A 22,155-nucleotide genomic window follows, 5' to 3' on the forward strand; every position below is an offset into this window, starting at 1 on the left:
TGTCCTTGAGAAGATTGTTGAGGCAATGCGGCATGCGTACCTATCAATCAACAATCTGTCAGCTGCCTTGTTTGCATTCTCTCGAGACACCCAGTCAGGGTGCTGACCACACAGGATATTGAGGAGATCCGCCAGTGTCCGATGCGGCACATATTATGAGATGGAGGTACCTCCATAGTGTACCTTCCAGTTCCAGTTTCATTTTTTAGGTGCCAGTAGTATCATCTTTATTTTTTCATTTTCTGGGTTTTTTTATCCAGACATTGTATCAGATCCAGCATGATGTAACTTTTGGTCTCATAGGTCATTATGGCCTTTTGAAGACGTTAATATAACATTTCATTTCATTTCATTTCTACTAGCTACAAACTATCTCTTCACCCACCGCATGTATAGCTGTTCACAACTCTTGGAAAAGTTCTTCTACACTCTTCCCTGTCTGAGATGCCACATGCAATGAGACAAAGTAAGATTGCCCTCTGGAATAGGCAATGACACCACAAATGGATTTGGACCGACTGTCGCTCCACCCATCTGCAGGAAGTGTGATGCCATTCCTGTCTTATGAGGACCTAAAGATCTCTATAGCTGCAACAACCGTGTCCTTCTCCTTCGCTAGTAAGGTGGTCCTCAATGCCTGTAATGATGGAGGAGTGTAGGTGGATCCAAACTTTGCAATCTTGCGCACCATGTCCTTGAAGTAGAAGCCTACGAGCAGCCTGAAAGGCAATGTCGTCATGGTAGAAGAGGTGCACAACACTAGCATCCACCTCCTCCTTCTTCTTAGGGCCCCATTTACTCTAGAGTGTACCCCTTGCCCACACTGTTAGTGGTGGTGCTCCAAATGGACTTGCAGTGGGTCCAAAAAATGATGGCATTTCACCAAATCAAGACCTAGTGGTTCTAGAGGTTTGTCTTGAAGTGCCCACACGTGGAAGGATCTACTCCCACCCCTCCTCTTCGAGCTGGTGAAGATGGCCGTGTCGCTTCGTCTTTCCAATAAAACCTCTTGTCTTTGACTAGTGATGTTAGTAAAAACACTATGTCCTGCCCATGCTGATGATGTAGGTGCACCCGAATAAAAGTTGCACTACCTATCTTCCCAAGGAGACAATATTTGCATGTCCACTTTTTTGCCCCTCTTGTTTTGCAGGCACCCCCTGCAATACCTCATCCCACCAAGACCACTCTGTAGATTTGGGCCTCTTTGAGGTGGACTGAGACTGATCCATGGGGCCCATGGGTGCAAAGGCTACAAAGAAGAAATGAGGAATGTGGGTCATTGCAATGGTCAACAAGGTGCCATGAGATTCCAAAAAAAGCAATAGAGCAGACAAATTGTTTATTCATTTAACATTAGCAATAGTTTTTGGCAATACAAGTTACAACAAGCCACTTTGTACATAAGATTTTTGTCCTGATCCTCAGGTGTGGCAAGTGCCTTAGGCCATAGCAGGTGCTTCTAGAGGGTAGAGGTTGTTAGAAAATTATGCATCTCAGTGTTATGGTGTGCCTATTTATGAGGCTTTTTGTCTATTTTCTCCTATTTTAGTATGTTGTGGAGCAGTCGGCTAGCTCTAGAAGCACTTGGCCGGTTCCTCACAGCACTATAAAAGGGGCCTCCCCATTATTCACTTTAGTAATCCAATCCCTGCACTTTGTACAGCACCTCTGGCTGGCTATTGCCATTGTAAAGCTTCATGCTATTATAAAAGGTGATCTTGTCCACAAGCTTTCTATCTCCTTTGCTCCCTCTCTCTCTTGTATTGTTTATGGTTCCGCCTGTGCATGCTCCAACATGGTATCAATCACTTAGGATACCAGCTACCATCATCTGCAATTTTGATCCTTCCATCTGCTGTGTTTTCTAGAGATCCAAACGTGCGGTGAAAGAGTTGTTTTCTCTGTTTTTACAGCGTTGATTGAAATGGAAGCTGTTTCTTCGCATGTGGTGCATCTCGACAAGTGGCCCTGACATCTCTGCTTCTTCCCCGGCTTCCCCTCCCTCTGGTTGGGTGCATAGTAACAAAAAAACCTATTTCTATCTTTCGAAACCTCAAAACCTTGAAACTTCGAAACGTTTTTAAAAAACCTCTAAACCTCTCGAGTATGGCAATTTCACCCAAATTTCAGGTTTTGTTTCTTTTCCCCCCTTTTTTTGTTTTTTTTTGTTTTTCTTCCATATCCTCCTCATCACCTTCCTTCCCTCTTCTTCTTCTACCTCCCTCCTTCCCTTTTCCATCTTCTGCTACTTCTTTCACCTCTACTCCTTTCATTCTCTTCTTCTCTCCTCTTCTTCTGTCCTCTTCTTCTCCCTTGCTCTTCTTCTGCTTTTATCTTCTTCTCCTCTCGTCTTTCCCCTTTTTCTTCGTACAACATCCTTCAATGTCTTAAATCTTGCTGAATTTGTATCTTCCCTTCTTCAATTTCTTAAGAGTCCTTGATTGAACCACTTGTGGCATCTAATCAAACAAAATTACCATAATGCCTCACCAAAATAAGGATGGTTTCCGAGATGTGTGAGAAGACACCATTTTTTCATCATTACACTGTGTTTTTAGATGGCTACTATAAGGTCTTTAAGTATTTATACTTTATGAAATCATTGATTTTTCAAAACCTTGCGGTTTCTTAGCAGAGAGACAAAACCTTTCGAAACACAACCCGAAAAACCTCGAAATGAAAAAAAACCTTGAAACGTTTCTTCTGACTATGGTTGGGTGTTTCTGGTGAGTTTTGGTGGACTGTTTTGCTGCTGTCCAGCTTCTTTCTCTCAGATTTGAGAGGGGGCTGATTGGTCCTGGCGCTTTGCTTCATTGGATAGTGCTTGAGAGGAGTCTTGGAGCGCTAAGATTTGTGTACTTTGTTGCTATGGATATGGCTTCCCCCTATATGAACAAGGATGACAAGTTGGACGGAACCAACTATGTCCGTTTGGAAGCTGAACATGCAGATCTGGTTCATCCATAAGGGTTTATGGGAGATTGTTTAGGGAAGTGAGAAGAAGCCCAAACGTCCTCAGAACTGCTTCTCATAAAAGACCCGTGCAATCAAGTCGGCTGACCTGGCAATAAAGCATTGGTTATTTTGTCTCACTTGGGATCAAGTAATCAAGGACCATGTGAGGGATTTAAACCTTGTGCCATGAGGTAAGGGTTTGGTGGGGCAAGGAAGCACAATATACCTCAATTAACCTAGGTGCAATGAAGAGAACCCAAATATTCACTTTTCCCAAACCCAAACTTGTGCACTCTTAAAATCTAAGTGCTCTACCTTATCCAAGCAGTCAATGCACATGGGTGGCAGAAAAGAAAAGAAAATTCAGGTTCCCTAGGCTCTGGTACCAACTATGGAACACTTGTGCCTATGTGCTAAGGTTTGAGACAGAGAAATGAAATGAAATGATATATTAACATCTTCAAAAGGCCAAAATGACCTATGAGACCAAAAAGGTTACAACAATTGGTGGATCTGATACAATGTCTGTGTAAGAAAAGCTAAAACAACTAAACAACTAACTGAAACTGAAACAACAACTATGAGGAAAAGTAACCACCCCAGCTCTATAGCCCGATCAATCAGTGTACCTCTCCTCTGGTGTGGCTATACTCTGGAGCTAGCTGCAATACCTGCTGGTCTGACTGCTCAATCTCTGGTCGAAAGAAGTCTGTAATCTGCCTCTGTAGGTGTCTCTCCCTCTCTGATCCCCTCCCTCTCAAGAGACCCTCTCTATGTCTATGCAGCTCGAGAGCAAGTATAATCCGAGGCATCTCTGATCTTGGTATCTCATGACAATGGAAAGTGGTCCGAAACCCTCTCTAAACAAGCAATGAAAACGGCCTCATAATACTGGACAGTGACATATGTAATGTAACTCTGTCTCTTGCTCCATCTGGCACAACTGACAAATCTTGGCCTCAGCTTACTGGTACTCCTCTCAATCTGCCAGTCTCAATCTCTAGCTGGTGTGAGGATGTGCGCATCTAACCAATAGCACACCGTACCCCATGAGAAAGATGAGTATCCATGTAGCTGGGTCTAATCACAAACCCATCCTCCGTGAGCTGGAGAAGATGATCTCTATAGAAAGCCATCTTCGTACCAAGCTCGTGTATCCATGTCCTCCTAGTGTCCAGCTGAGTCAAGTCCTGCCTGATAAGTCTGGTAATCTCTGCTCGTGTGAGAGAGAGGGAGGGTGCATCTAGGGAGTACTGAAATCACACATACAACACACACAAGGGCCCTAAACTACAGCTCTGTATTATGTACAAGAAAGAAGTAATACAACTAAAATTCAAGTAGAAGATGTGGTTGAGATTGAAGACATCAATCACAACCTTGTAACCTACTGTACACTCTTGGCTAGCATGCTCTGTGACACTGAGGAAAGCAAATGAATATGACGATTTCGTTACCCACGTGTATATATATATATATATGTATGTATGTATGTATGTATGTATGTATGTAGCAATGCTCCTAGTCAGCCAGTGGTATTGTTGTCGGCCACCTGTACCCGACTGCCACATCACTGCCGCCACCATGCCATCATTGCCACATGGCAGTGCCACACGTCACCTACAATGTCCAACTTTGCATGTCGGCTGCTATCTAATGTCCAATTGTGCCCTGCATACTCGTAGGTGTGTCACACTGCTGGTGGAGTTGTGCTCCTCCTCAAAGATGGTGGCCCCCCTCCACAATCGTGTGATCTTTCACCACTCTCACCCCATGCCCCAACTGTGGGAGCCGCGATCTTCTCCTTCCCATTGAGCATCGCCCCTAGCCGCAGCTGGGACTTTGACTCGGCATCCGAGATTAGCCATCGACTTCTCTCTGTGTCGGTGACTTTTCGCCTGCTGGCACTGTTAGCCAATGCTTGCCATTGTCCAGAATGACTTTTCGCCTGCTGACACTGTTAACCAATGCTTGCCATTGTCCAGAATGGAGCTCGACAGCTCTGGCCCCAGGATGGAGAATGGATCAAGCACATCTCTTCATCTTCCTCCATGTCAACTTCCCCATGACCCAAGATTAGAGTACCTACACTGCAAGGAGGTTCACCACCAGTCCATCTTAGCCACACCCGAGCAGGGTGGGCCTATCTCAATGGGCAGATTTGTGCCCACTTCGAGTGTCTCCAGGTCCGATGGACTGTGATTACTCGCTCTCCAAACTAGTTCAAGAGAATCACAAGCTGAGTGGGACTCGAGCCATCCATAGCCTCTACTCTTAGACATGCGGATAGCATCATGAAACATCCGTGGCCTTGGGGGTGCCCAATGCCAAGAAAAAGATGATTGCCCGGAGCTTCAGCGCGCCTTGGTTGGCAGCGTCGTCGACATCCTATTCATACAAGAGCATCATTTCAACGGGCCGCAATTGCCACTGTGAGAAGATTCTCTTGGGGCGCAGCTACACTTTTTGGTCTACTAGTCCCCAGGGAACCAAGTTGGAGTTCGTATTTCTGCCAATAGCCAGCTTCTGGTCCATGCAGTGGATTCTGGCATCATTACTCCTAGTCCAGCACAGTGGGTGATCTTATATCTTGGGGCAGCCCATGCTGGTCTCTACAACATCTATGCCCCAAATGGAGCTGCGGACCACGCCACTTTCTGGACTCACATTCAGCAAAAGGGCTCCCTTAGGGGGGGGGATTTTAACATGAACGAGTCCACAGAGGACCAGAGTGCGGAGTTGCTTCAATGAGATCATGGCAGCTGGACTCATGCCTGAGCGGCTTTTGCAGGGTGTATCCATCTCATCCCCAAGGAGGGGGGGAAACGACTGGAGGTGGGGGAAACGACTGGAGGTGTGCCAGTGGAGATCCAATACTCTCTTGGATACTACCTACAAAATCCTCGCCAAAGATATCGGTAGACCACTCTAGCCATACCTCCCGGACTTCATCCATGCGATTGAGGTGTTTTGCCTTGCCTCAGGAGTGAAGATAAACTGGCAGAAGTCATGTGGCTTTTAGGTGGGCCATCCTCCACTCCGGCTTGGTGTCCAATTGAGGATTTTCAGTACATGACACTCGTGTGCGGTATGTTGGGGGTCAGGTGGGCCCAAAGCGGCAAATTGCTCCCCTTCTGAGTATTCACAGGAAGCTTTTGTCCTAGAGCTTCGCACGGCTCTCTCTGACTAGGCAAGTTGTGGCCAACCAAGTTCTCTTAGCCACCATGTGGTACATCACTTCTTGGTGGGCGTTCTTGCATTCTTGCATAGGTCCAACGGTTTATCAAGAACTTTCTTTAGTCTGGGGATAGTGGTAGGGTTACCCATGCCAAAGTTGCATGAAGAGTTATCATTTATGCCTCCCACAAAGGGGGCTTGGGGATCATTGATTCGAAGGTTGTTAAGAGCACAGCCCTGTTGGGCAAGCTAATACTCCACAACCTCTTTCCAAGTGGAGAGCCGTGGAGAATTTTCTCCTCACCCATCTCTTCATGCACTCCCGTTCTTGGAGGCCCCTAGCTCCCAAGCGTTGGATCCTGTAACTATTTGGCCCTCCTAGCTCTATTTCACATGATGAAATCCATGCCCCAGACAGGTGGAAGAAGACATGGGAGTTGAGTCCATAAGGTTTGATTAAGAAAAAGCATCATTCTTGGTCAAAAAGCAGTATCTCTTGGACACGTAGTTGAGTCTATCACGGTGCGCCCCGCTGGGCTTACAAATCCTCAGAGAGACCCACTTACATAAATTCGGTTCCTCCTTTAGAGGAAAAATTTGCAGCCATCCCTTGCATGCTTGGGTCTTCTCTGAACGGCCCTCTTCCCTCCACCACCGAGGAGCGATCTCGAGAGCCCATGATCTGGAACCATTTTTTCGGCCTACTAAACGGACACCAACCGAGGGCTTGCACCCACATTCCGTGGCGGCCAATTTGCTCACAAGGGGCACAATCCTTTGGTGATTTGTCCTCCTTAAGACAGCTTCCTCTCTCTGTCCAGTCTGAGCCTCTCTCTTGTCTCCGAGGAGGACGGAAGCTCATCCTTGACATCGGCTCAGCCATTCCCCGGATTGGTGAATCCCCAACAGAAACAACCCCCCCCCCCCCCCCCAAGCCTCAGTGGGTGGCGATCTTCTCCCATCATGACATTCCTCTTGCAGTCTTCGCCCGGAGGGGGTCTACTGCCCTGTAGCCTGAGGTGGGTAGCCATGGCTGCCTCTAGCGTATGGGGCCCCCTTCTTCAGAGAAGGATTGCAGCACACAGCAGGTCAAGATCCTCGGCTTCCACGACCACAATTGGCACATTGACCCTTCTCCACACACAGTTGCAGGTGACCCCTCATGGCTGTGGCTTTTGGAGAACCAGCTATATCTTGCCTCCAATGGGACCCCGGCGAGCGGTTCTAGAGAGACCCATTCTTCTGTTTTTCTTTCTTCCAGTACAAAGCCAAACTTGGGAGGAGGATTCAGATAACTGGGATTGAGGGCACTCCACTGTGGCACAGTATTGGAGTTCTCAAAGCATTCTTCCCCCCCCCCCCCCCCACCCCCCCCCCCCGCGGCCGATTCCTCTCCGACCTTTGGAAGCAGTTGTGGGACAGTTTTTGACCTAGAAAGGTCACTCTCTTCCTCTGGTAGCATGCTCACAGGGCCCTCGTAGCAGGCACTTGACTGGCTATCGGAGGACAGCTGACCTCTTGCTTCAGAAGCAAATTTCATCCGGAGTCTTAGCATCACTGCCTTTGGGTTTGCCCAAAGGTGCAACAAGTTTGGTGGCGAATCCTCCACCTCTTTACAATAGATTCGAGAACTGCCCGGGCCGTTACTTGGGGAGCCATCACATGGAGGTACATCCAGTGGGAGCTTGTCATCAGCATCGCAGCCTAGCACATTTGACATGCGTGCTGCAGTGAGGCTATCGAGGGTACTCTCACCCCTCCAGCAGAGCATTTGGATGGACGTTATCCATATCCTGCATGGATATTGAGATCGATTGGCGAGACTCCGATGCAGCAACACTGCATGTCCTTCTTGCATACTTGGAGCAGTGGCCCCTTCCTTACCAGTAGGGATGGTGATATCACTTGGCATTACAGGCCCCCAGTGTGGCTTTTCCCCCCTCCCCCAAAGATGTAGCCTCCCTCCAAGAGCGGCCAGCCATGGAGGGAGCACCCCCTTCCTTTCTTTGAGCATTTTACCTCCACGGAGGGTTGTAGCCCCCCACAAGTGAGCATTTTCTTTTAACTAATAGAAGGATATTTTTCTTGGGGAAAAAAATATGCTACATATATGCATACATGTATACATACATTAGAGACTTACCTTGGAAGGCCATACAAAACCAGTATGGCTGTAACTTCACATTGGCGGGTCAGCTTTTGAGACTCCGTTCGCATATCTATAATGCTGTTCCCGGCACCAATTCTTGGCTTTCTGAAGATCTGTCAGATGCAAACAAGACTTTAAGAGTAGACAAGGCTGTCTTAAAACATACATCCAGTACATTCAAATAGATGCAATCCCATATTGAACATCAAAATGATAGTTTCCAGGGCAGTTTATTTCACCCTTAAAAAAGGGGCAATATTTTGATACGATTCTTCACTAGTCCATCCTCTCCCCCTACAGAGCATGTGCAAAAGTCTACAGTTTCCTTGATAGACTCTTGGACTACAATCAAGAACTCATCTTTTAGAAGATGGAAGAAAAATATCATAGAGCCTTACTATGTTGACAGTTTGCTCCTCTGATAAGCACAATCCTCTTGTTTCCGGCATGTGATGATGTCCCTTGAAAGCCAAAACAAACAAACAGCATAATAGCTAAAATTTGATTTAATGCTTAATATCCTCCAATTTGCCACTAAGTAAGAGTCTCTTTTGGATAATTTTAAAGATAACTTACCTCCTTTTCGCCTTCCATGGCCTCATTCAAAGCTTCCCTTTGTACAAGCAGCATGGGAATTTGCTGCTCGATCCTCATATTCATTCCTTCATAAAAGTCACGAATCTCATGATAAAGAGGCTGGCACTCTCCGGTGTCCATGATTGCAGAGTCTAGACATTCTAAACACAACTTCCGCCCGTCATCCAAAGATATGTACTGGGCATCCTTGGACTAATTAAGACAAAAATAAAAGAGTTAAGTATGGTGAAAAGCTGCGCATGTTTTCTCAAAACTAGATTAGACACATGAGGTCTGCAAATCAATTTTTTAGTAGCCTTACTTCAACTCGTTCACAACTACAGCAGCGAGGCGTGCTATCGACTTCATGCGAGGGACAGTATCTCTGTCCCCAGAACGGATGAGCTCTGTATTCGATCAAGCCTGTGGAGTTTGTCGGAATCTGTACATATAGATCGCAAATGCATGTTGTTGAAAATTAGGCAAATTTGACCAATGTAGCTTGAGATATAGGAGCCATCTCAATGTTGAATGGGTTTGTAAGTGTCATCATTACTATGCATAATCTTAGTGAAATCCCCTTAATTCTAGGGTGCATTCCTTTGATTTAGGAAGGTGGAGTAATCTGTGGAGAATGGGCATTCTCTTTGTGAGGCCTATTTAATTGTACACTCACACATTTGTGTAAAACTTTGTGATCATAAAAACTGTGTTAGCTTTGTGGAAACTCCTCATCGTTCGCTTAATCTTTGCCCATTAACTAGTAAGCCAATTAGTGCTTGATTAAGCTTGTATTACTTTCTTTGAGTATTAATTCACGCTTTTCTAGGTGAGTTCTTCAATATCATTAAAAGCATTGCAATTTTAATGTGTTAGTTCTAAACTACACCCTTCATGGGGTTTAGTATTCACATGCATCCAAGTTTTGGATGCCTGTACAAAACTTCAATAAGTAGTACTATTCTACACTCTTCTTGAAGGTTACTATTCAAAATATCCTTTGAACCTCTTTTCCTTTGCAAACTTTTTTCAAAATCACACAACAGACTCCTTAAATGTATGTGTGAATGCATGCATTTGTGACCGTGCCTCTGTATGCGCGTGTGTGTGCGTGTGTGTGCGTGTGTGTGTGTGTGTGTGAGAGAGAGAGAGTTATATTAACATCTTCAAAAGACCCAAAGGGTCTATGAGACCAAAATGATGTGTACATAATGACAGAAAGAGAGAGAGAGAGGCATGAATACCCTTACATTATATAATTTTCAGTGGAATCCCTTATAATAAAAAGCACAAAAGTAAATTGTCGTCATGCTTATTGTGTGAATTTATACGCTAAAAGCAGCCACAATGCAATACATGTCAAGGTATCAAAGGGTTGGAAAATCTTACAAATTCTTTACAAACATCACATCTTGGATGAAACAGCTCCTTGTAGCAGCTCTTATGATATGGATTGTTCCCAGACATTGAAAACTACAAAAAGATACCAAACCTCAAAGTCTATTTGTGTGCACATGTACGTGCACGTGTGTGACACACATGTACATAAATACAAACACATATTTCAATATTTTAACTCATGGCTTGAGAATACATATTCTCTATGGCCAGAAACCATGTATACCTCGTGGTCAGATATAGGTGTGTCACAGGCGTCACAGCGAAAGCACTCCGGATGCCACACAGTTCCCATGCAGCTTAGAAATCGCCCATAACCAATCTCACTCTTACAGCCTTCACAAATCCTGAGAACAACAGTTGCCTTCAATTAAAAAAGCATTGAGATACATACACACTAATGTGCACATAGTTACAGTCTCACTAATAAACTAAGTTCAAACTGCCTTTTCTTTCTCAGAGAAATGCTATACTTTTGGTAACAAAACAGGCACAAACCAAAATGCCTATGTTCTCACTACTAAACAAGACATGAACCACTTCTTTCTTTGCTTCATGCTCTTGTAAACAAGCCAAGCATGAACTGCAATTTCTGTTTAGTAGATGGAATCTTGATGCTTTATGAGTTAGTTTGACACAAGTAGTAGCCAGAGTATGTATGGAAACCGCAAAGACTGATAAGCATGTGTGTCACCAACTGGACACTACTCTGACAAAAATTTTGGCCTGGATGGGCCATGCAGTTTGGGTTTAGATGAGACCACGATGGCTTGGATGAGCCAAGGAGCTTGGGTCTGGGATGTGTGTTCACACCCACCTTGATTCCGTGAGCACACAGATACACGTCTTTGAGAATGGGGGATTTGTCCAAATACAGTTGATGGACATGCAACATGCATTCATGGTTGCTTGGCATACTGGATTTTGCATGCAATATTTTGCTGCCTGCTTGGTGTGTCCTCTAGGGTCAGGGACACCCAGAACTACGTCCCGTTGCTGACATTGCTTGTGAGCTTTTTACAGGTGGTAAGTATTCCCTCAAAAGTCTTGCAACACTTGGAATATTTTTGCTGGTTTTGTTTGTTCTAACTTATGTGGCAGGTTCACACTTCATTATAGTTGGGTGGACAACTTTCAGCAGGGAGGCACCACCATTATGGCAAAGGGGGATTTGGACAACCTGATCATCAAAAAGTCTTGGGCTCTTTTTAAAGTGGGTGTCCCTTTTCTCCCCTTACGGATGTGGGCTACCCCATGGGTCAGCCACCTAAAGGAAGGCTTCCTTCCTTCTGTGTTGGAAGACAGCCCTCTCTCATGAAACATTGCTATTAATACCATTAAGTAAAAATGGCCAACACTTCTACTCATGGAGATGAGGCTCTCTGCCTCCTCAAGGAGAAGAAGATTGCTCATAAGGATGATCCCATGGCAAACAACAAGACACTCTTGCAACGCTTTGCTAGTCTTCAAGGAAAAAAATAAAGAGTTGAGGGCTGCCCAAGAAGATCCGGAAGTTCAACATTTCATGGAGGCTAAGAAGAAAGCTCCTTTGGAGAAGTTTGCATTTGACGAGCATGCAGAGGAATTGGCTACCAAGACAAAAGAAATTGGAGTTATCATATCTACTTGCTCATGGGGTTGTGGCTACCGATGCAAATGATAATCTACAATTCAAAAATCCCCAACTCCTTGCATCTCAACCCAAGTCTTTGGAGAAACCCAAACTCCTCCCTCATCATAAGGCATCACTTATTATACCCTATACCTGGCATAGTAGGATCTAGATTTTTCCATCCTCATTTTGTTCTTCACTCTCCCGTGAGTATAGGCCATTAAGGCACACAGCCGACCATCTTCTGCCGTTCCACCTTGTTGCTCACAGCTGGTAGTTTTTGCACCTTTATACTGCTGCCCGGAGCCATTGGTGGTTCCGCCTCTTGAAGAAGAAGAGCTATTGTGACGATTGATTCAGCAAGGAGACTTTCAGGAGCAATGAAGTTCTACCAAGAGACTTGCGCCCCATCTTGGGAGATGACCTGGACTTCTTGGCCCCACCAAACATCACGTGGATTTGTGAAGGTTTGTTTTGTGGGGTGAAACTGTGGACCCATGTGGGGCTTGGAGCAAGTTTGTGAAAGAATGACTAGGGAAACTTGGCCCAGGGTTGGATGATCTAGGGAAAACCATCTATTTGAGTAATGTTTTCATCTTGCAAATGTATTTGGAAATCTCACACTAAGTCCCTTGAAGCTTTTACAAACAAGAACTCCTTGTTAATAAATCATTATCAAAAATGAATGTCACTGATGTCATTTCGTTAATCTTAATTGTATTAATAATGATTTGGTTCTGAGATCCCCGCTCCCAGGTTTCAATGTGCATGTGTGTGTAGAAACTGCGAAGACATGCATGCGAGCATGCGTGCATGTGCACGTAAATTTGGCCATGTCAAAGGAACGTTCAACTGCATTTGTCAAAATCCTCAAGAAGAGTGCAATTTTGAAGCCATGAGGCTCTAAACAGCACATATAAAGCTCAAAACCATCAACTTCACCATTCAGGATAAAGGCTATGGAGTCCCTACTCACATCATCAGTGCAGGTCCTGTTGGCAGACAACCACCTCAGTATTCAAATCTAGTCACAATCTCTAGCCAGAAAACAAATGCAAAATCTCAAAAAGTTACCTTCTTCCCGTCGTAGAGACATGTTGTACTCGTGCAGGGCTTCGTCGAGATGATGGCTCATCAAGATCCAAACTAGCTTGCAAAGCTCTTGCCAGATCTTCATCAGCCTCAACCTGTGGAGAATGATTGCCTGAGACACAAGGCACTTTTCAATTAGTAGTAGCACAATTTCCTGATGGCTAAGTTAAATATCTCCTAAGATGCCGCCGGCCATCTTTGAAAACATGCAGTGTTCCTTTTTGGGCTAAAGAGCAACTCTATTGGTGCTAGTCAAACTCATTGGTCAATAGGGCAAGCTTTATCTTATGCACAGTCAGTGTCCGAGGCCCATGAAAGGGCAAGTACTGAAACTCCAAACCTACACCTTTGTCCCCACTTCGGCAAAGCCCCTTCAAATGGTGCTCTAGTGTTGGTTGTAAGCCCTTCTCTGCTAAAGTGATGAACCAACCTAACTCCTTTGCATGAACTACCCGATCTTAGGCGAACCTACACTCAATGGTACCTACGCTGACAAGACGGTAATTCTTTGCCCTCAAACTTAAAGGCCAAGGCTTTCACTCCTCGCACAGCAGAGTCTTACCCTTCTCTGCTGCTGTGACCAACCAAACTAGCTCCTTTGCATGAAGTACCCTATTTTAGGCAAACCTAAACTCAATGGTACCTCCTTTGACAAGACAGTGTGAGGGGAATCCCGAGCCCACCCAATGCATGGTGTATAGATGTAAGAAGCAAAGTTTCCTTCTATTTTCTTGGAGCCCCAAGTCTCAGGGATGTTGCGACTGTTTGGTTTTGTTTCAGTGAAGAATATAGTGTGTTGAGTTTGAGTTCTGTTTGAACTGATAAGTTTTTGTGCTATGATGCTATACTTGTGTGGTTTTCGTTGAGATTATGGAAGAGGAACTCTTGTGAGTGCAAGTCTATAGTCTGTTGTGTTAGAACTGAGTCAGTCAAAATCATATGATTGGTTACAGGGTCACAACTAAGTTAGCCAAAATCATATGAGTGGTTACAGGGTTAGACTGAGTCAATTAAGCTTCAGTTTTTGTCAGCTGTGTGTGTAGAGGGTGAGAACTAGTCTATCTGGGTTGAGTGGAGCCTACTGTCAATAGTCAGCAGAAGGACAAGTGGGCTGAAGGAGTCTGAGTCAATTTGCAGTCAACTTAGGGTTTGTTGTGGTGGATCCTGGGGACAACTGAGGTGTTAGAGAGTTTAGAGGTGTCAGAAGACACTGGGGTGAAGGGTGCTAAGTCGGATGTCAGCTAGGTCAAATTTGGGTCAAAGAAGTGTCAACAGAGGGCAGTTGGCTGGTTCATAGAGGTTATGAGGGTCAAAGGTCGAGGCTAGATGATGTTTGAAGAAGGTTGAAGAGCCTGGAGGACAATTACCCGACTGGGGATCAAGGTCATTATTCTAAGTCAGAATTCGGACAACTATGGGTCAGCTGGGGTGTATCCAGGTCAGAAGGTCAGCAGGGTAGAGCTGATAAGGTAGGTGAAGTTCTGGAGCAACGCTTTGGGACTGGATGACCTAGGAGGACAATCTAGGAGTTAGGCGGACAAGTTTTTGACTGGAATGGCTCTTGTGCATATGTTCACTCACCATTATATATAGATTCACTCACCTATTTCATGCTATGTTGTTTTGCTCTGATCTCTCGTACATCTGGTCCTTTCATCCTTTTGCCCTCACATATGCGCATTATGATAGAGTGTTGGAATCAGAAGGTTTGCAGGTACAGGAAGAAGATGGAATGTCAGACTTGGTGGTGGAACATGTTGAGTCTCATGTTTCTATGAGCCTGGGTATAGTGTCGTGTGATCTGAAGTTTGATGAAGAAGTGGCTACTAGTGCCGTGTTTGAGTTTAAAGAGAATGACAGCTTGGTTGAGAGTAAAGGTGACCAACTGCTAGCTGATGTGGGAGATGATGCATGTCTTAATGTAGAGTCAGGTCAAGAGAGCTTGGACGAGGTTGAGTATGCCTTGCAAGGTGTAGAAAGCCTTGAAGAGATACCTAAGGTCTTGGAGCTGAAGATGCCCGAGAACAGCAGAGAGGAGACAGAAATGTCTGAGGTTGTTGAGAGTGATGAGAGTGATGTGAGTGTAGATATGGTTGATAGGTGCTGTTTGGATCTTCCTCCTTTGTATGATGATGATGATTTGCCTTCGTTGGATAGGATTCCTTGGAAAGAGAAGATATGGAAGATGTTTGCGTGGAGCTTGTTGCTGAGCACAAGGATGAGCGTGGCACAATGGTTGACCCATGTGAGCCATATTTTGTAGGTATGGATGATGCTAGAGCTGTGGTGGTTTGCTCAAGTGAAGAGTTTGCAGATGTGCCTCATGATGAGTTGTTAGGTGTAGTTGCAGCAGAGAGCATGAAGAATATGTTTTTGTTTGATAATGGTAATGTGTGCAGTGATGTTAGTGATGTGAGCACTTATGAGGTTTTGGTGATACAAAAAGAGCAGGAGATTGGCCATTATGAAGAGGAAAATCTAGAAGTTTTTTTCAAGGTTTGGTGCCTCGGTTTGGAAAATTGATGCAATTTGACCCAGGGGGATGGGCTGCAACAAAGTTTATTTATGCATGGTTGGTAGTTGTTTTAATAGTAGCACTATGGCATTTGGTCTTGGAAAGATGGAGATGTAGGTTGCCAAAAAGGAGAGTTGCAACAAATCAAGTATGAAAACATAAATGTTTTTATCTAGGGGGGTTGGGCTATATGTGAGGGGAATCCCGAGCCCACCCAAAGCATGGTGTATAGATCATAGTTGCATGAAACGGAAATGGCAATGGCAACGGCCGGCCTCTGGGCGGCCTCTGGGCAACGGCAATGGCTCAAAACTAGGAAATGGAAACGGTGGATGTATGATACATAATATAAAAATAATGAGAAAATTAATAATTAGGGAAAAGTTTGAGTACACCATCATCATTTGAAATAAGTAGCGAGCAAAATTTGTAGAAAATCACTAAGCGAGCACTAGATGAGACAAATCAATGGGTGATTTTTTATTGGAGATTAGGAAACGAGAAATGGAATCGGAAACGGAAACAACGACTATTGGGAAACAGCATTTCCACGTTTTCGGGCTAGGAAACGGCCGTTTCTTGTTACTATGGTATAGATGTTAGAGGTGTGTATATGGTAGTGTGGTGTGAATCCTAGATGGTGAAAGCAACGTGGCAGCCAAATGTGTTTGCGCAGGTGCAAAAAATGAAAATAGAAAGGGCATGGGAGAGATAAAGAAACGGGCTATGCACGTTCTAGAAGGAATAGAGGCGACGACGGGGTTCAAGAAGGAGAATTGAGTTCATTTGAGGGGACTCTCCAAGACGAAGTGGTTCGTGTTACCACAAGAGAGAGGAGAGCGCCAACTGCAGTGGAGTGGACTCCTACAGATCTATTTTTCTGTGCAAGCTAGAGATCCTGCAAATGTTGAAGATCACGAAGAACAGCAAAGTGTGAGAAGGCTTGTTTGGGTTAGAGCAGAGAAAGGATTAGAGACCAGAGTCAGCAAGGAGGTGTGTGCCCTTGGACTTCTGTGCACCACCTCTGTTAGATACTTGGTCCAAATCAGGTCTACCTCAACTCTAGCTGCTTTCTGTCAACTGAGTGCTGAATCCTGTGAAGTTTGAAGTCGTGGGTCTATTTGTGAGGACCATAAAAGTTTTCTAAGTTTTCTTCTATTTTCTTGGAGCCCCAAGTCTCAGGGATGTTGAGACTGTTTGGTTTTGTTTCAGTGAAGAATATAGTGTGTTGAGTTTGAGTTCTATGTGAATTGAGAAGTTTTTGTGCTATGATGCTATACTTGTGTGGTTTTGGTAGAGATTATGGGAGAGGAACCCTTGTGAGTGCAAGTCTATAGTCTATTATGTCAAAATTGAGTCAATCAAAATCATATGAGTGGTTACAGGGTCAGACTAAGTCAGTTAAGCATCAGTTTTTGTCAGTTGTGTGTGTAGAGGGTGAGAATTAGTCTATCTAGGTTGAGTGGAGCCTATTTGGAGTTTGATCTGATAGCCACAATCAGAAGGACAAGTGGGCTAAAGGTGTCTAAGTCAATTTGCAGTCAGTTGCTTTCAACGGAGGGTTTGTTGTGGTGGATCTTGGTGAGAAATGAGGTGTTTGAGAGTTTAGAAGTATCAGAGGAAACACTAGGGTGAAGGGTGCTGAGTCGACTATCAGCTGGGTCAGATTTGAGTCAAAGAAGTGTCAGAGGGCAACTGGCTGGTTCAAAGAAGTTTTGAGGGTGAAGGGTCGAGGCTAGATGATGTTTGAGGAAGGTTGAAGAGCCTGGAGAACAATTACCTGACTGGAGATCAAGGTCAACATTCTGAGTCAGATTTCGGACAGCTGTGGGTCAGATAGGATGTATCCATGTCAGAAGGTCAGTAGGGAGTCAGCAGGGAGAACTGATAAGGTAGGTGAACTTCTGGAGCAAGGCTTTGAGGCTGGTTGACTTGCGAGGACAATCTAGGAGTCAAGTGGACAGGTTTTTGACTGGAATCAGCAGTCTGCTTCCAAATCAGTTTTACAAACAGAATTTGATATGTTCTGTGTTAGCTGGAGAGGAATTTGGTCAGCTAGAAATCAGTTGTGGTCAGTTGAGGCTTGTAGGAGAATGATCAGAGCTTTTGGAGATTAGTGTTGACTTGGGAGGATAGCTGGAGCCATCAACTGGATCAGATAGGGAGGTTGGGAGGGTGTTGAGGTGTCCAGAGGAGTCAGCTGGAGGGCTGAGGACAGTTGCAGAATTGATTGGAGCTGGGATTTCAGTGTTCCCCAGTTTTGATCCCATTGTGTCTTCTTCTTATGTGTCTGTTGGTGGTGTAGTAGAGGCCATCACCTAGGCACCACACAACGGTAAATCTTTTGCCCCCAAACTTAAAGCCGAAGGCTTTCGCTACTTTCACAGCAGAGCCACTTTGGCCCCAACCTCCATATAAAGCACATTGGAAAGAAAGATACCAAGGTCCCTTTTGTGTGGTAGAAGACCCTACTTCAAGCTTAGAAGATGTTCTACCACACAAAAGGGGGGAGATGGAAGGCCAAAAGGGGTAGTTGGCAGCCACTTTGGGCACCCAAATTTGGGGCACAGGCGCCCATGGAAAAAGGGGACTTTTGCAATTTTTGGTCCTCTTTTCCTGGTCAGCCAGCCCTAAAGGGAAAGTCAGCCTACTCCCTAGAGTATATATAAGGGTGTCTTTGGCACTTGTTACATGCATTGAGCTTGATCGTGATAATGCACAACAGGGCCTTCTTTATACCTTTATGTGGTGAGAATCTTTAGCAACAACTTTAGAGAGTAGAGAGAGAAGAGAATGAGAATGTAGAAGACGACAGAATATTGGGTCCCAATACCCACTGAAGGGCCCCCCCTGCAAGTAGGAGTATTTGCTTTTATTATTCTTTGGAGAAATGATGTACAATGCTGAGTACAAATGATATGAATGCCCAACGCAAGGACGAGGAAGACCATACGTCAGCTGAGTATCCACCTATCCCGAGGCTTTGCTGAAGACTCTCCTTGGCCACTGATGCAAGTCCAGATAGCTGTACGATTGCACATATGCTGGCTGAATGTGAAGAGTATCTTCCTTCTTAGCCTTGAGTGATTGGATGCTGCAAACTGAAGGTACTTTGCTGAATACCTGAATGGTTTTGTGTGGGCTGAGGTCATGCTTTTATATCACCTCTAGACTGCAGTCGGCTGCCTTAGGAGGCTGTCGGCCGATGCAAAATGTCCCACAACTGACTGAATGACCAGTCAGCTGCTGAAAAAGATCCCCACGACAAGATAATGCCAGTCGGCAGCATTAAATGCTTGGTCGGGTGCTGCATTACTTGTCGGCTGCCCATATTATGCTAGTTGGGCTGTAGGCCTAGTTGGCTGCTGGCCGACTGGGCACAAAAGCCACCAAGGGGCTTTGCCGACTGCTTGGCAAAGGCTTGGATGCCTTTTGCAAAGGCTAGCCCAAGTTGGGGCTGCCTTGGGGATGGCCCTAGGGCTGGCCCCTTCTATGTGAATGAACCTAAACATGCCTACATGCATCAAACGATGCTAAGGTTGACAACTACATGCTTCTAAATGATGCTTTCTCCAAGTGGGTTAAAAGGACTGACATCTGACTGACCTCTAAGGCTCAGAGACTAACCTATGTAGCTCATGCCTGACTATCCCTGGACTGAGGGCTCACAATGGGGTCACAGCGTACGACAAATAATCCAAGAAAAGATTCTACTTCTGTACAAATGTTGCACTGATGATCATGCCAGTGTCACTGTGTACCCCACTGCAGGGTGCACGTGACATTCCCTCCTGCTTAACTTGGTAGCAGGTTCAGGGCTTCCAAGTAGTCCGCCAACAACTGGGGATACTCCTGAAAGAACTCTTCATCCAGCCAAACTACTTCATGGGTTCCGCAGTCTTTAAACTTCCTATAGAACTGTCGGATTCTTTGACAAGATCCATGCTTCCAACTATGGAGGAGAATTTGCTCTGGCTCTATGACTTCAATCTTGTCTATCATATCTGGTTGTTGCTCTTCGGATATATCCTACAATGCTGGACCTACATATGGCTTTAACCAAGAAACATAAAAGACATTGTGCATAGTCCAACTTTCCAGCAACTTTAACTTTTAAGAGACATCACTTAACTTTTGAATGACTGGAAATGGGCCGAAACTTTGGAATGATAATTTGGGACAACGCTTGCCCACTTGCTTTAGCCATTGTTTCATGATGCGGAGATATACGCAATCTCCTTCCTTAAAGTTGACATCTCGCCTAGATTTGTTGGCTTGCCGGATATATGCTTCCTGAGCCTTGGCAAGGTGCTCCTTAACTGACTCCATGATCTCCAAGAATGTCTCGGTGGTTTTATTGATCTCGGGAGATGGTGACACTTGTCTCATCAAAAGAGATGAGAATAAGCGACCAAATGTTGTCTCATACAGCGTCCTACCAATACTTGATGAGTGATGATTTGAGAACATCAAAGGCCAATTGATTGTAAATTTATGTCTGGCCATCTGTTTGAGGATGGAATGCGCTAGGCAACTACAACTTAGTCCCAAAATTGTCAAACAATGCTCTCCAAAAATGGGACGTAAATTTTGGATCTCTATCTGATGTGATAGTTTGCCGCAAACCACCAATGGGGTACCAAAACCGAATGAACAAGTGAGCTATGTCCTCGATTGTGGTTGTCTGCTTGCATGGAATGAGATGCAAAACTTACTGAATCTGTCAACAACTGTTATACACTGTGTTTCTAGATCTAGTTGAGGCAGGAAGAGAGCCTACAAAGTCCATACTGATGTCGTGAAAGGGTCCCTCAAGAATAGGCAAAGGCTGAAGCAACCCTACCTGTTTGGTATGAGGAACTTTCACTTTTTGACATATCTAGCATGAGTGGACATGTTGGTAGACATCCCGTCCGCATCTTTGGCCAATAGAATGACCTCTCTAACTTCTCAAAGGTACTGTTGATATCCCAATGACCCCCAACAAGAGAATCATGGGGTTCGTGGAGAAGGACTTGGCGCTTTTCTTTGAGTACACAAAGACAGTTCTTGAAAAACAACCAACCATCCAGTATATTGTAGCGGCTTGGTTATGAACTGAGGGCCAACTGATATTGAGTCCCGAACTCTTCCGAATCCGGATATTGTGCCTTCATATTGTCTACGTCTTTGCCTTGAATTTCTAGCACAGTGGACTCCTGCAATGTCTGAATAGTGCCCTTTCTACTAAGAGCATCGGCATCGGGGTTATTTTTACCCGGGATGTATTCAATCATTCCCCCAAATTGTTGGAACAATTAACTCCACCTGGACTACTTGTCACTCCATTGGGCAATGGGCATGGTTTGCAACCATTTAAGTGCCCGGTGATCTATCTTGACTGTGAAGTCCCTCCCGTAAAGCAAGTGCTTCCAATGCTTAAGAGCGGTCATCACCCCCCAGATCTCTTTGTCATACACTGAATAGTTCTTCTCGGCATTATTCAATTTGCGGCTATAATAAGCCACTGGCCTACCATCTTGCTGTAAAACAGCTCCAATGGCAAGGTTACTGGCATCGGTAATCACCTCCAAAGAATCATCCCATGATGCCAACTTCAAAACCGGTGACTTAGAGGAAACTTTCTTCATTGCCTGGAATGCCCCTTGGCAAAAACTATTTTTTTTGTTTGGAAGCTTTGTGCCTCCATCCCTTCTTGCTGGCTTTCTTCTTGATGTGATGTCTCTCCCGACATGGTGGAGACCTGGGTTTCTTTTCCAGACCGCTGTTTTACCATCCACCGGATGCTTTCACTTCTTTAGGTAGCCGAGTTGGGTTACCAACCTAATGCTCTGATACCAATGTTACATGCACTGAGCTTGATCATGATAACGCACAATAGGGCCTTCTTTATACCTTTATGTGGTAAGAATCTTTAGCAACAACTTTAGAGAGTAGAGAGAGAGAAGAGAATGAGAATGTAGAAGACGACACAATATTGGGTCCCAATACCCACTAAAGGGCCCCCCCTACAAGCAAGAGTATTTGCTTATATTATTCTTTGGGGAAATGCTGTACAATGCTGAGTACACATGATATGAATGCCCAACGCAAGGACGAGGAAGACCGTAAGTCGGCTGAGTATCCACTTATCCCGAGGCTTTGCTGAAGACACTCCTTGGCCACTGATGCAAGTCGAGATAGCTGTAGGACTGCACATATGCTGGCTGAATGTGAAGAGTATCTTCCTTCTTAGCCTGGAGTGATTGGATGCTGCAAACTGAAGGTACTTTGCTGAATACCTGAATGGCTTTTGTGTGGGCTGAGGTCATGCTTTTATATCACCTCTGGACTGCAGTCGGCTGCCTTAGGAGGCTGTCGGCTGATGCAAAATGTCCCACGACTGACTGAATGACCAGTTGGCTGCTGAAAAAGATCCCCACGACTGGATAATGCCAGTCGGCAGCATTAAATGCTTGGTTGGGTGCTGCATTACCTGTCAGCTACCCACGACTGGATAATCCCCAGTCAGCAGCATTAAATGCTTGGTTGGGTGCTGCATTACCTGTCAGCTACCCATATTATGCTGGTCGGGCTGTAGGCCTAGTTGGCTGGCCGACTGGGCACAAAAGCCACCAAGGGGCTTTGCTGACTGCTTGGCAAAGCCTAGCCCAAGATGGGGCTGGCCTTAGGGCTGGC

At 45.1% G+C, this 22,155-nt stretch overlaps 1 protein-coding gene across 1 annotated transcript in view; it reads right to left on the reverse strand.

The window, feature by feature from the left end:
• LOC147623814 (LIM domain-containing protein HDR3-like) overlaps positions 1-22,155 on the reverse strand; it is a 39,908-nt gene that overhangs the window by 10,251 nt on the left and 7,502 nt on the right. The window contains exons 4-10 of the mRNA XM_086820441.1: positions 12,945-13,074; positions 10,485-10,605; positions 10,250-10,333; positions 9,183-9,302; positions 8,861-9,073; positions 8,683-8,745; positions 8,279-8,397 (exon numbers count right to left, since the gene is read on the reverse strand). Of these exons, the coding sequence (XP_086676567.1) occupies positions 8,279-8,397; positions 8,683-8,745; positions 8,861-9,073; positions 9,183-9,302; positions 10,250-10,333; positions 10,485-10,605; positions 12,945-13,074 (850 nt within the window). The remainder of the gene's footprint in view (positions 1-8,278; positions 8,398-8,682; positions 8,746-8,860; positions 9,074-9,182; positions 9,303-10,249; positions 10,334-10,484; positions 10,606-12,944; positions 13,075-22,155) is intronic.

This window comes from Cibotium barometz, chromosome 26 (assembly GCF_041138505.1).
Source record: "Cibotium barometz isolate CiBa-2024 chromosome 26, ASM4113850v1, whole genome shotgun sequence".
NCBI lineage: Eukaryota > Viridiplantae > Streptophyta > Polypodiopsida > Cyatheales > Cibotiaceae > Cibotium > Cibotium barometz.